Raw genomic sequence first — 14,009 nt, forward strand, 5'->3', positions numbered from 1 at the left:
TTCACTTCTTCCTTCATGAGTTACAGTCTATTTAATTTTTTTTTTAAATTAGATTTTTACCACAAACCCTTCAGGACCAAGGAGTGTCTAGCCCCCCCTTTTTTTTTTATAATTCTTTTTTTGGTCTCTCTGGCCACAGGTTTTGAAAGCTAGATCAGATCTTAAGATACAATTACAAGATCTCAGAGACTTCATATAATGTTGCTGGTCACATGTAAATTTTAGGCTGACCAGCAGCAGCATTACCCAGGCGTAACCATAGTGAGTTAGAACTCACTATGAGATTATTATGGATATTCAAGGTGAAACGGAACCACTGATAGCAGAGAGCAATGGACTAAAAATGTAATGATGTAACATTTCCTCAGGCCCAAATTTTTCAGTTATTAGTTTTTCAATCCTCTGGTTTTAAAAAAATAACCCACAATTGACCCACAGATTCTGTGAGCATTCAGATTTTTCTGTTCTGGGATGCATATGACAGAGATGTTGTGACAACAGGGCTTGCCAGTAGTGACAAACTCACAGTCTGGGCTTTTGATGACAAAGGGTCTTGTTTCATTGCTGTGTCAGATTGTCACACAGGGCAGTATTTACAGATTTCTGCAGCACCAGTTTCTTGCTACTTTGCTTTCTCTGGTGGGTGGAGTCAGAAAGGGAGAGACTCTTGGGCAGCTCATTGTACCAGCTGATGAAAATAAGTCCTTTAATGCCTTGGCAGTAAAATATCCTCTTCCCTAGAAATGAGATTTAGGCAAGAGGAAATGTTTTGAACTACATCAAAAGAAGAAGGTAAGCACCTAAAAGCTGGGATCATAACAGTTAAGGTTTAAGGGGAATCTGGAATCCCACCTTAAGCTCTTTAAGTGTAGGTAATGCTGAAAAACCTCATCAGTCACTCTTGAGAGGGGAATCCTTCATAGTCAATAGGAAGTAACAGAACACTGGTGCACTGTAAATGTGGCTGCTGTACAGAGCTACAGACATGTATCTTTGCTCATTTTTGATATGCCTTCTAGCATCTTGTTTCAAGGGTTTTAAGCCACTTTTAAAACCGAGGAATCACTGAGGTGTTGAAGTTCAGTTCTTTGCTTGTGGGATAACAGATCACATATCCTGCATCATGCTCAAATATTCTAATAATAGGAGCTCTTCTAAAGAGTCCTTGGATGAGAGTTGTTGGCCATTAATCAACAAGGTCTTGTAATTCCAAAGTGGTTAATTATTGTTGGGCCCAACAGCTACAGTTCATGTTATTTAGACATTTGTATCAAGTATTTATGTTCATGTACAGAGTGAAATTAAATGCAAATGATGGTTAAAGAGATTCTTCATCACTGAAACTATTACAGAGTCACTGAAGAGTGAGAACCTTCCCGCTTGGGGCAAGCAGCCAGATACAGAACATGAAACTTGAGCAAAAAACCATATGTATGCATTTACATAACGACAATGTAAAACATTACACATTTAGTGTGTGGAAAATGGTACAACTGTCTCCCAAATTAAATCAGTTTAGCCTTTCACTCTGAAACTGATCTGTCACATCCATCTAAGGAATTTGAAGGAGAGATTGGTTCTAAAACCTTACACAGTCGACTGAGGCAACTTCTTTCTAATAGATGCAACTTCAAGCGTAATACAGAGAAAACAGAATCCTGGTGGTCACAGTTGATAAAAAGGTCATAGCAAATCAGCTGGAGAAAAAAACAAAAAACTTTTCCACTTTTATCTTAGGGTACACAAGTTTTTAGTGTGGCTGCCTGTTTATTCGTACTGTCTGGTTTAGGAGTTGTGCATAAACACCTTTATTTGCCTTTTACCTTGGCCTTGTTTGAAGGAAGATTAACAACAAAACAGCTTTACTCAGGAACGTGGCACTGGGAAGCCTTACCAGTTACCTAACTCCCTATCACATTCCCTTCTCTTCCCAGGGAGGAAATATGATGGTGCCTCTGCTGAAGCAGCAGTGCAATTAGGGCTTTGGAGACTTAGAGTCTTTGGTGGTCAGTGGTGATCGGGTAGGGGCCTCAGCATGCAGCAAGACCTAGGGAAGAAAGGTTACGCCAAGGAAATTACCAGTGAGTTTTGGGTGGTGGAGTAGGGAATATTCTCTGTTCTTCTACAAAACTTTTGGCACACACAAAGATTTTTCAGCATCATTTCAACCATAAAGACAGAGCAGGTTCTTGTTTTCTGGTAGTCAGAACATTCCTTGGGGAGCATTATTTATGATTTTATCTAGGAACAGGGGGATTATATCGTAAGTCAGGGGCCTGTTTATAGGCATCTTCTGAGGGCAGCAGCTACTTCTGGGCAATATTTTCACAGCATTTGGGCCCAGATCACCTCCAGAATGAAAACTGAATCTGCTTTCTGTGTACTTGATAACTGCTGTGCTTGCTAGAATATCGTATAATTGACTGAACCTTACCTCCATTTGTCTGGAAGCAGCTGCTTCCACATTTTAGAAGCAGCCCAGTTGAACAGCACATCAGGAGAGTGCACTAAGGGCGCAGACTGAATTGACCCCCGGAAGCATTCCAAATGGACAAATGCTTAATCTCTTGGAAAGATATGTGAGGCACAGGGTGATGAACACATAGTGCAGTAATATTGAAGGAACTCATGCAGATCCAGATATGCTGAGGATTCAGGAAAGAGTAAGAACAAGAATGATTTGTCTGGAAAATAACTATGGCACTGGGAAGCCTTAGCAAGTTCCCAATTCCCTAGCACATGGAAAAGATTTCTAGTTTTCAAACACAGATTTGAAATTACTTACTCCTTTACCTTCAATGGCTCTATTAAATATTACTTTTAAGTTCAATCAGGTATTTTTTTAAATGGAGATATGCTTAGCAGTGTTTAAAAAAAAAAAGAAAAAAAACCAACCCAAAAGATCAATTTAATAATTGGTAACAAGTAGTTATTTTTGATTCTTCCTTGTTCATTCCACTCAAACCTTTACCTTTTACCAAGATGATAATTTTAAGATCAAAGTAATATTAAGTGTTTTTACAGTAACTTTTAGAGGGCAGAATTCCCCAGCTGTTTGGCAAACAGCATCCACGTCCTTTGTAAACGCTGCAGTCCTGCAATTTATCATTAAAAGCTTGCGAAGGCCTGGCCTCGGCTGTTTCCTGCCATCTGGTGGGTACTTGGAGTCACTACCTCGATGTGTCTAATCTTCAATGGGTTCTTAGTGACCAATATTCTAAACAACTAAGCAAGTGTCACAGAACACAGAAGGGCTGAGGTTGGCAGGGACCTCTGCAGTCCACCTGGCCCCCTGCCCAAGCAGGGCCACCTAGAGCCGGTTGCGCAGGACCAGGCCCATGGGACTTCTGAATATCTCCAAGGATGGAGACTCCACTGCTCTCCGAGCAACCTGTGTCAGTGCTGATCAGTTGCACATGAAAACAGCGCTTCCTGACGTACAAGGGAACCTCCTGTGTTGCAGTGTGTGCCCACTGTCTCTGGTGCTGTCACTGCATACCACTGCAGAGAGCCTGTCTCCCTCCTCTTTGCACCCTATTCTATTTAAGAAAGTATGGCATCCATTGAAGATTTTCACAGGAAAAAAAGCTCTTTACATTTAGACAAATTAAAAGCTCGCCTTCTCTTTTATGTGTATTTTACTGGCTGATTGACAGCATCTGTACTAGTGAATATTTGACCCATGCAGGTTTATAGAAATGAATTGGCTAATTACACCATACACATTTTTTCCACATCAATATATGAACCAAATTCACTGTCTTCTGTTTTGACAGTGGCACTGATTTTAGGGCATGACCACAGTATTAGTGTAGCATAATGCAGAAATCAAGGGATATATCTCGTGTGACAGCATGCAGTAAAAAAAAGATCAATGGGACCTTAGAGGGATGCTCAGCATTTAGTAGTTCATTCCTTGCTGGAATCAACCATCAAACACAGATCAGTCTTGCTGCTGAAAACTTGGTGGATGCAACTGCTCATGGTTGAGATGATTCATCAAATCATCATTCTGCAGTTTGTGGACTATTTCTATCTTAAGATAAACTTGATTTTTCAAAAAATGAGGTTTTAACCTTTAATTGTACACAAATTCATGTAAAGCAGAAGAAGAACTTTGTTTATTTAGCACTCCTTTGTAATTTTGCATTTAATGACAGGTTGCAGGGAAAGAACAGTCCAACCTACCAGAAATGTATAACAAGTATTTTTTATGATGACAAAACTGAACTGACAAAAGGTAGTTATAGATTTTTTGTAGTTGTTGTTATGTGGCTGAATAAGAGTACTGGATAAAACCTATTTTGGAAGTCTCTCTCCTGCTTTTCTGGTGTCCAGCAATGCATTGACTTGGCATCCTTTTCTTCAGTTGAAGCAATTGCCTTGGGTCTGTCCATACAAGGCTTTCTTCCTTTGCCTTTAAACTTCTGCCCTCTGACAAAGGTCTGAGGTGTGCTCAGACTGCCAGGCATGAGCTGTTACTGCACAAGACCTTTTTCTGCTAAGAAACCAGTCAAAGCAATGTACTTGGGTCTTGCTTGTTGCAGGACCATGAATGCTAGGGTGAAGGTCTAGCCACAAAGGAGTTTGCCATCCAATGTTTAAAAGAAGAATCAGATCAGCCTTTGTATTTGATGGGGGAGTTAAATCCCTCAAAAGAACTGTAAGAATTTGCCTGTGTACTGATTCAGAGCTGTCTCGCTGCTTCCTGTTTATCATCAAGATTTGATACTTGGTTTGTATCTTACCTCCAAAGCAGTAAGTGGCATCCTGCTGCTGCATGCCTTGTCCCCTCTTTGATGCTGTATGAAAGAAAGAGTCGGTATCTCAGGCCAGAATGCTCCAGAATGAGATTATTTTGTAGAACACATTATGATTATGATTTAAGGATTAAACAACCCTTCAATGATCCTTTTATCCTGACAAGTATGCGGAGCCCGTTTTTCAGAGATGAGGCACATCCAAGTGACATACAGAGTGGACCACCTGTGATTTGAAGCCATATAGAGAAACAACAGGAAAAGCTAAAAATAGAAGGCAAACCTTACCAACTTGCACCAGGTCATGATCACCTCCCTAGACATAATCCCTGGAAGATACAGGTATATCTAGAAGTGAGAATCATGAAAAGCTAAATTTGCTGGCTGTCACCAAAGTTATGTGCATGACACTTCAGGTTTTATCTGCTGGCATGCAGAATATCCTCTACTCACTGTCAGGTGGATTATGGCAGCAGAAGTGATAATACTTCAGTGAAATGGGACGAGGAGCTACTTTTTCTCACTCCAGCTTTTGAAACAGGGTTTAAGGAAGAGAAAGCCCTATAGGACAAGCAATGGAGCAAGCACAACTTTGTTTTTAAACAAGTATGTTTTCTTTTTTATTTCATAAGAAGTTTACTGTTGAAAAAATGATATATATTAAAGCAAACACATGATACACATAGGTTAAACATTGGATAGCAAAACCGTATGGAATGAGCACTACTGGTTATATTGTATAGGGTTTACAATCAAAGATATACTTAAAAACCCTTAAGAGTTAATATACTTTCAAGGTAAGTTAGGCACAAAATTTAGCTTGTAACTAGCTCTGCAAGCATCTCACTGTGATGTCACTGATACAAATTATTACAAGTGATCAAAACCACAAGCTTTTAAAATTTTTAGAATTTTATTTGCACCATGTGCTGAAATAATACAAATGTATATAATACTCCACCTTTGTTAAAAAAGCATGTAAAGTAGGGACTGTAAAGTAGAGTCACATGGCTAAACGGGAAATTACCCCTTTATTTGGGCTCAGAATTAGTATGGCATAAATCTATGGCTTTGCTTCATGGACATATTTGAAACTGAGTAAATCCTACAAATGTGGGGAAAACCTCCCAGGATGATACTTCTAATGAGCATGATAAGCTACAGTACAAATATTTTAATGGAACTGTATTAGTAAGGAAAACTAGCTGGTACCAGATGTATATGTCCTTGGTTTTCTGTATAAGATGCAAGATACAATGTGAAGTTTTAAAAGTGAGAGGTTGTGTCACCAAAAAAGACAAAAAGGAAAAAAAAAATCCAAGGAGTAAAAAACCTTCAAGTCATTTCCAGCAAGGTTTTAGCATTGATGAGGCTCTAGCTTAGAACTACTGATTTGCAAGAAATCAGAGAGCAACAGCAAGTCTGTGAATCATAATAAAATCTTACTTCCCAGAAAACTGTGGGATCTTCTAAATATGCATATTAGAAACATTTTTGATTAAATTGCCAGATTTTTTTTAGATTTTCAGTTAGCAAAATGTATTGCAGTGCTGAGAGTTGTCCTTTTTTGCTTGTTTAAAACAAAATACATTATGATTGCCACAGAACTGCAAGAAACTGCATACTTTCTACGGATACATTTTTACTGCATCACACAGGAATTGCTTAATAGGCAAAAATAAACACCTTAACATCTCAATGCTGTTTTTGATTAGCAGAAACACAAAAAGGAATGCACTGAAGCAAGATGATAAAAAAAGAGTATCATGCAGTATGTTGGCTTAATGTATACAGTATTTCAAACCAATGATGTGACAGGTGGGTGGGGGGTTTAACCTATTACATTCCCATTCAGAATTAAAATTGTATGTGAAGGCAAACTATGTGGAGATGTGACCAGTACCGGGATGCCTAACCAAAGGGTGCCAGACGTGTTACTGTTCCTAGCATGCAGAGCTAATGCCTGAAGGCCTATGACAGCAGCATGAACTCCTGCTACTTCTAGTTCTTTACATTACTGCTTTGCGTGTGCTGGCCACAGTCTGGCCACGGTCAGCAAGTGCTCCATGGCGTGAGGAAGTCAACCCACAATCTCTGCAGGTTCAGTGACCAACTTAGATCCATCCCATGCTGTCTTGAACTGTTCAGGAACCGGAAATTCTTTCTGGTAGGAAACAAAAGCAACAATGATGGTTAAACAAACAGGGGATATCTCATGAAAACTGGTGGAGTACTATTAGTGCTACATGACTGTGAAAGCATTGATAGCTCAGACATGCCAGGATTAGAGAGAAGCCTTCTTCATTACCCTAGCAAGCTATTTTACAATGCCACACAGGAAAAAGCCTGATTGCTACCCAGTTTCAAATAGCCTTGGTATGGTACTACTTTGCAATAATCCCTCTCAACACCATTATCTGCATCAACTAAGTAAATAAGCCTCATGTCAGAAATGACTTCAGATTCCATTGGTGTCTGGGTTGGAAGACAGTAGAAAGGATTTAGATGCCGAGATTAAGCCAGGAGTCCAATTTTAAGGACAAAAGCAATATTATAATATGAAAGAATAAAATAAAATAAAAAAACCCCAATCATTTTAAGTGTGATACACTTCAAAATACTCAGTATCCTTTGTGGGGTACACAAAACAAAGCAGAACATCAAGTAAGTGTCCTTCTATTCTACAAATTCAGTGAAATGATGGGAGATATTGTTGAGTGTTTCTCTGTACCCAGTAACAAAAACTATGTGAAAAGAAGGGTTTTTCATTCAGACCTCATAGAGGTATTTTGATAGCCAGTAATTTCTGATGTTATGGTGATTCTGAGGTGAGACTGACCAAAAGGACTCTTTTTCAAAAAGAAATAGGTGAATATGCACCCGCTGAAAATCATTCCCTTTTTAGTTATCTAAAGCTGGGCATCCAGCAGTCACTTTTGGAAATGTGGAGCACAAGAATTCTCATTACCCATTTTATTTTAGAAAGCCTAAACCCCTGTAACAAATTCCAGCCCAAAAGAGCCACAAGAAATTTAAGTTCTGGCTATGGCCATGCACTGCAATTTCATTTCTGCTCTGTTGAGAACACCAGGGAACATGTTTTGCCTGCTTGTGTGAAGTGATCCCTTGGTTGTGTCTGAAGTGACAGAGCATGACTTTACTAGAAATGCCACTGGGCATAGTATGAAATTTTTTCTAGAACAGGAAAGGAACTGGGAAAATACACCTGTTTAAGTGGCTTTTAAGGACACAGCTTGAAAATACTAGAAGGTACTACAGCACCTACCCATGTATCAATAGCTTTAGAAAAAAACCAAGTATATTATACTGTATTATTTCACCTTTAGTAGTATTATATTTATCTTAGTTTCAGTCTCACCAGCTTCAGACTTAAGTGCACTTCTGTGAAGTGAATTTCTCTGGAAGATTATCTTTAGATATCAAAAAAGATCAAATGGACAGGAGATGAAGCTATTATCCATCAGAATGGAAAGAGAGAACATAATTTCTGATTTTTGAAATTACTTTGTGCCCCAGAAAATAAGGAATTCTCTCTCCTGAGATACAAGCACATGGAAATTCAATTGTTTTGGATAATTTTTTGGTGACACAATGTGTGTTACGTTAGTTTCTTTCCTAGCAGCTCAAGTGCTATTAGCTGCCAAGATTAGTATGGAACAGAGAGGAAAACTTAAAAAAATATCTCACTCACATAATCACCATCTTGGGGGATGAGAATGTTCATCTCAGATGACTTGGCACTCACGATCTCACAATCCAATGACTCCTCACTGAGGTAGACGTGGCAGCCTTCTGTTTTGTTAATAGAAATTGTTGGCACTTTCCCCATCACCTGCAAAATAAAACCTACTTAACATCAAATCTTAAAAAGCAGAGATACCGTTAAAAAAATCCTCATTGCCTTCCAGGTCTAATTTTGACCACCAGTATCTGATCTATTTGTCACCTGCCTGTATGATGCCATGATGCCTTGATTTGATTTGTTGGACACTGAAAATTCTTGGTGGTGGTAACAAAGACCTATACACAACAGCAAACCTGTAATATACAGCAAGCTTTTAATATACAGTTTGATGAAAGTACTTCTCTGATTCTCTCTAATTTCAGTGACACTTTTGTGCTGAGATTTAGGCAGTGTTCACCTTGTTCATCAGTGAGAACTGGCTAAGAAATCAAACATGTCAACTTCAACCCAGTAAGAGCAAAGGAAAGACCCCAGCATACAGTAGTTACCCAGCAAGGGATTTGTAATATGCTCTGAAGACTTCAAAGCTCTTCCAGCATGCAACAGGAAAGGGTTTTTATCCCCTTCAGGCAAGCTACAGTTCTAAATAAGTACTAAGATCAATTTAATTAAATCTCTAAAACTATTTCTTATGTCTCTTTAAAAGCAAGCACAGGATTTACTTGAGGCGAGAAAGGGAAATCTTCTCTTGTTTACAATTTTAAAGATTGAAAGATTTCTTGATGGCTAACAGTCTGACTCACTCACTGGTTGTCAGTAAAAATTCCTCCTCCTGCCCTCTCTAGCAAGGACAGCAATATACTCGGGAAAATGCATCGAAACAGCAGAGACTATCCTGAGCCATAGAACAGTGACAGCATGTGACAGAGATGTACTTGTTAATGAGAGTTCTGCCATCACTTAATTAAAGAATATCTTCCAACTTCAGTTCCTTAAATGTGACAGTAAACAAACTGGTCTGTCCTTTTGCATCCCACCCTTATCCTGAAGTCTCATCTACACAGTGGATTAATGCATCTTAAAGTTCCTTTTCTTAAATGGCTTCATATGCAATGGAGAACAGAAGGAAGGGGTGTTTAAAAAATTTTGCCAACATCTGGCAAGAAAAAAAGATACTGAGATAAAGGAGAGCCAAGCAATATGGCACTGAAATAACTATAGCAAAATCTCTAGTATTAATTTACTGAAATCTGTTGCATTAACATATCATGTATTTGGAAATTATGAACTCGGGTCTTCACGTTACTCAGAAAACGGAGGTGCTTAGCACTTGGCTACACCAGCTCTGTGGGAGCGGCCTGATTCGAGCAGCATACTGCGTATAACCAGACCCTGCCCTCTTAAGTGGATCCCCACTCTGCTCCATGACATGCATAGAAGCCTTATGCAATATTCATAGAACACGATTAATTTTGATTCTAAGAATTTTGATTCTTCCAAAAGGTATTTCCACTTCATTTGAGTATTAGCAAGCCGTGGTTTTGATATTCATTACATACAAATTTTTCAGTTTTCATGAATAGTTTAAGAGGTAATGATTAAAAATAATATAATTATTTTAAAACTGCTCAAATAAATGCCTGGGATCCTTAACTAACTGCCTCTGCTGTAAAAATACATAGTGATCACAAATAAAACTGATTGTTACAGTTCAGAAGATGATGCACAGTTGGTAGCAATGTCAGTCACTTGCACAAGGTTCAAAATATAAAACCCCCTTTTTGCTCCTATTCCCTGTGGTGGCTGTGACCATTATTTCTGAAGCATGGAGCAGGACTACCTATATCTAATGTCATACAGCAGGCACAGCCTTTTAAGCAAAAGACCTCACTTTGAAGAGTGGCACTTTAATATAATAATTATCATTTCTTTTTCACTTAAAATAATACACCCTGAAGTCCATTCTTGAGATTACATTGTGTGTGTCAGACACAACCCAGTATTAGAGCCCGTAGTTAGACTTCTTTGGAATGGGATACCTGAAGTGCTGAAAATATCAGGCAGACTGTATATTTTGAGCAGGACAAGTGTCCCCAATAGAGAGGGCAATGTATACATTTAAAATACATGTATTTTTTTTCATGAGAATCACAAGGAATATGATCTCTGATGAAGCTTTTTGAAGGCAAATAAGTACATTACTTACTTATATAAAGTGTCACATCACTGGCCAGGGAGATTTTTTGAAATCCCAGCACCTACTTTTACGTCATAGCATTTAGTTGTCCTTTTGACAGTCTTATTTGAACATTTCCATTGAGATGATAAGAAAAGAAAAAAACCTTGTGCACTTGGAAATCAATTAGCTAACTGCTAGAGTTTGTTCTGTAAGCACCACTGAACTTTCAAGTGCTGGGAGCTGTTTAGCATGAAAGCAAGCAGATCAGGGACAGAAGTAACAGTTCTGCCAGTGTACAGATCTCTCAGCTTCACCAGAACCAGAAGGCACTGGGCTATGGGAGGTTTGTTCAGTGATAGTAAATAGTTTTCACAGGCATTTTCTAAAAACATCAGCAGAATTTTAGTGCATATAAAGATCCATTTGGGTATTTCTTACTTTTGTTGTGCTTTGTGAGTTTTTAAAATCTCTTGTAGCTACATGTTGGGCTTCCCCCCCCGCCCCTTGTTCTCTGTCTGTCTTTGTCTCTCAATTAGGTATTTACCTGAATCTGAATATCCCTGGAGTTGATCACTTCCACGATTCCCACAACATTGTCAAACACAAGGCCAAACTTTTTACAGTTGTCTAAAATAAAAGCAATCATAAATAAGAAAGGCAAGACAAAAGCAAATACATGCACACCTGCTACATTAACTACAAAAATTCCCAGTCCTGCACTGCATAGCTGAGTGACTTTACTCACGTGATCAATCATTAAAGTGAATGGAATGATTCAGATGCATTATTAATCACATAAGTCAGTTTTTTCAAGATTGTCACTTAAAGCCCAGCTGAGCTACCCACTCACCAATAGTAATTGAGTTGATTTTTCCTTTTATCTGAAGTGTAGATTTGTTACACTTAAAAATGTAGGCCACTTGCTTGAGTTCAGTGTTGTTAATGACCAGGTCATTCTTATCCTCTTGATATTCCTATTTCAAAAGAAAGTTTATTTAATTGGTTGTCTTTAACTAGCTAACAGTCAGACAGAGTTTAGTACAATTTATCCTCGAGTCATTGCATCTTCAGTTACAACAGACAATATCCTTCCTGTGGCTTAAAATCCTAATCTGCTTGATCATATATCTCACCTAACTGACCCTCAGATGACACTGTATCTTTCAGAGCTGCAGAACTGAAGAAGTTAGCACAGACCATGATAAAATCCATTAATTTTGCAGCGAAAATGTTACACTCACAACAATTTAAAAAGGCATTCACAAAACTGTTGTTTGGCTCCCATCTGATTCAGCCTGAAGAATGCAGCAGGTTTTCCTTCCCCAAATGTTATATAATGTTTGATACAGCATATTGTGAACAGGCATTACCATATACAATAAAGATGTAATAGGCAAAGAAATTTCTTTCCATTAGGTGTGAAAGAAAAATTACACTCCATGGATGTCCAGGAAAGGCTACGGCTCCACAAGGAAAGTTCCAAGTAGCAGAACCATAAGGCAACATAACACAGGCAAATGGTGACTGCACCTTATGCAAACTGGACTCCGCTGTAATAAACACTGACTGTGTACATAACCTTCTGCATGACTAAACTGCATATTCTTTCTGCTCTCTCTTAACTAACACAGTCACAAAAATTTTCATTCATAGATTCTTTGGTATATGCCTATATAAATTAACACCCAAACTTTAAACAAATCTCCTTTTTCCATCTGTAGACTGGGCAAAAGGAAAACACTCCTCTACTTTCAAGCATGGAAGACATGCTTGCATGGAATGGGCAATGAAAAATAAATGTGTAATTCCACTGGTTAGGGTAACTGGAGAAAGTGGTCTGTGATGACTGTTCTCTCTCATTCACGGGTCTGCAAAAAAGGATTTTAATTGGTCTTCTCTACTGGACTTGTTTCTGGGGCATTGTCTGATTTTGCAAGGACTTTATATGCTGCTTCTGATGTTCTCCAGTGAGATGAATTAGCAAGTGATTCTCAGAGACAAATGAATTAGCTTAAGATCCTGCAGAATAGTAAAAGTTGAACTGCAGCAATGCAGAGAAATGGAGGACTCCGCCCATTTTAGTTGCAACTTTGTTTTGTTGCATGTTAATGACAGACCTCCTTTTGCAAGATGTTTCACTGCTCCACCTGGTTTGCAATGCGCAAGGTGCACTTCAGAGGTGTGACTGGAACTCACCACTCTCCACTTCTTTCCCTCTAGCTCGAAGACAGGGGCATGGTTCTGCTGTGGGGAATTCTTGGGAGAGGTAGGACTTGGAGTATGGCTTTTTGTTGGAGAACGAACAGATGGACCTTGGGCACGTAGGCTGGGGTTCTTGTGAGTCTTCTGGTCATCAGAGACATGCCGAAGCCCTTAATAAAAAAGGATGCTTGTGAAAGAGACTCTATTCTCCAATCCTAAAAGTACTCATATTGAAGCATGAAAGGTTTGTTTTGTAATTGTGTTATCTTATTCTCGGAAATTACATTTTTTTATTTCCTCAAGGTTTTCCTGGGTAATGACCTAAAGTGTAACTTCTGACATACTTTTAGCAGCTCATATAAAACCTCTTCTACTGTGGATGGGCTATCTTAGTACCTTCAACAGAAAATACCACAATGTCTTCTAGGTCCCTCTCTGTCTGTAGCAAGCTCTGAGAGCTTGTTGTATAATGTTTTTCCATCCATAAAATAGAGTTTCTTTTTCTAATTTAAGACAATATTTGACATATCCCTACAGCATTAAATGTAAATATATCAATCATATGTATTTAAATTCACAGACATACTTAAATTACAACTGTCCAATATTAATACAAAAAAGCTTTATTATTGACTCCACACTGATCTATGAGCCATACCTTTTCACTGACATGTAACACATTTTGACACAGGTTTGTACACTCAATGTGAGTCAGAAAGAGGAATAAAACTTTATTGCAATTGCAACTTAAGAGGTCACCAGCTACTGGGGGCTGAAGATATCCAGCTTGGCTGCTTTAAAATTAAAAGGATACCTCTAAATAAATGGTGTGGATGTCAGGTATGCTGAACTTCTTTGGGTGCTGTGGCTTCTAAAGGAGATTTTGGTATACACCCATCTCCACGGGACCACTGCAAGCCTCAGAAGGATCTGAGCTGCTAGAATGTAACTTTAAAATGCTGTGAAAGTTACATTAATACATGTAACAGCTCTTGATGTAGTTCCGAGTCATGGATCACAATTCGGTTTCTTTTCTCCTGACCTTTGGTAATTGCCTCTCCCTGGTTAAGCTGTGCAAAGAGAGCTGAGCGAGATGCAGTTCCTTCGTCCTTTGCAGTTTCCGTATCGAAGATGGGGGGCGGTCCCGGGGGCGGCGGTGGCG

The 14,009-nt window shown here is 38.8% G+C and overlaps 1 protein-coding gene across 2 annotated transcripts in view; it reads right to left on the reverse strand.

Moving 5' to 3' along the window:
- Window positions 1-5,351: 5,351 nt before the first annotated feature.
- The window catches only part of CAP2 (CAP, adenylate cyclase-associated protein, 2 (yeast)), a 68,433-nt gene continuing 59,775 nt past the window's right edge, over window positions 5,352-14,009 (reverse strand). For both annotated transcript variants that reach the window (XM_017730661.1, XM_008630894.2), the window contains 6 exons: window positions 13,890-14,009; window positions 12,842-13,017; window positions 11,496-11,619; window positions 11,190-11,272; window positions 8,473-8,613; window positions 5,352-6,924 (listed from right to left, as the gene is read on the reverse strand). In XM_017730661.1, coding sequence (XP_017586150.1) covers window positions 6,841-6,924; window positions 8,473-8,613; window positions 11,190-11,272; window positions 11,496-11,619; window positions 12,842-13,017; window positions 13,890-14,009 — 728 coding nt within the window. In that variant the 3' untranslated portion in view covers window positions 5,352-6,840. The remainder of the gene's footprint in view (window positions 6,925-8,472; window positions 8,614-11,189; window positions 11,273-11,495; window positions 11,620-12,841; window positions 13,018-13,889) is intronic.

This window comes from Corvus brachyrhynchos, unplaced genomic scaffold (assembly GCF_000691975.1).
Source record: "Corvus brachyrhynchos isolate BGI_N302 unplaced genomic scaffold, ASM69197v1 scaffold43, whole genome shotgun sequence".
Taxonomy (NCBI): Eukaryota; Metazoa; Chordata; class Aves; order Passeriformes; family Corvidae; genus Corvus; species Corvus brachyrhynchos.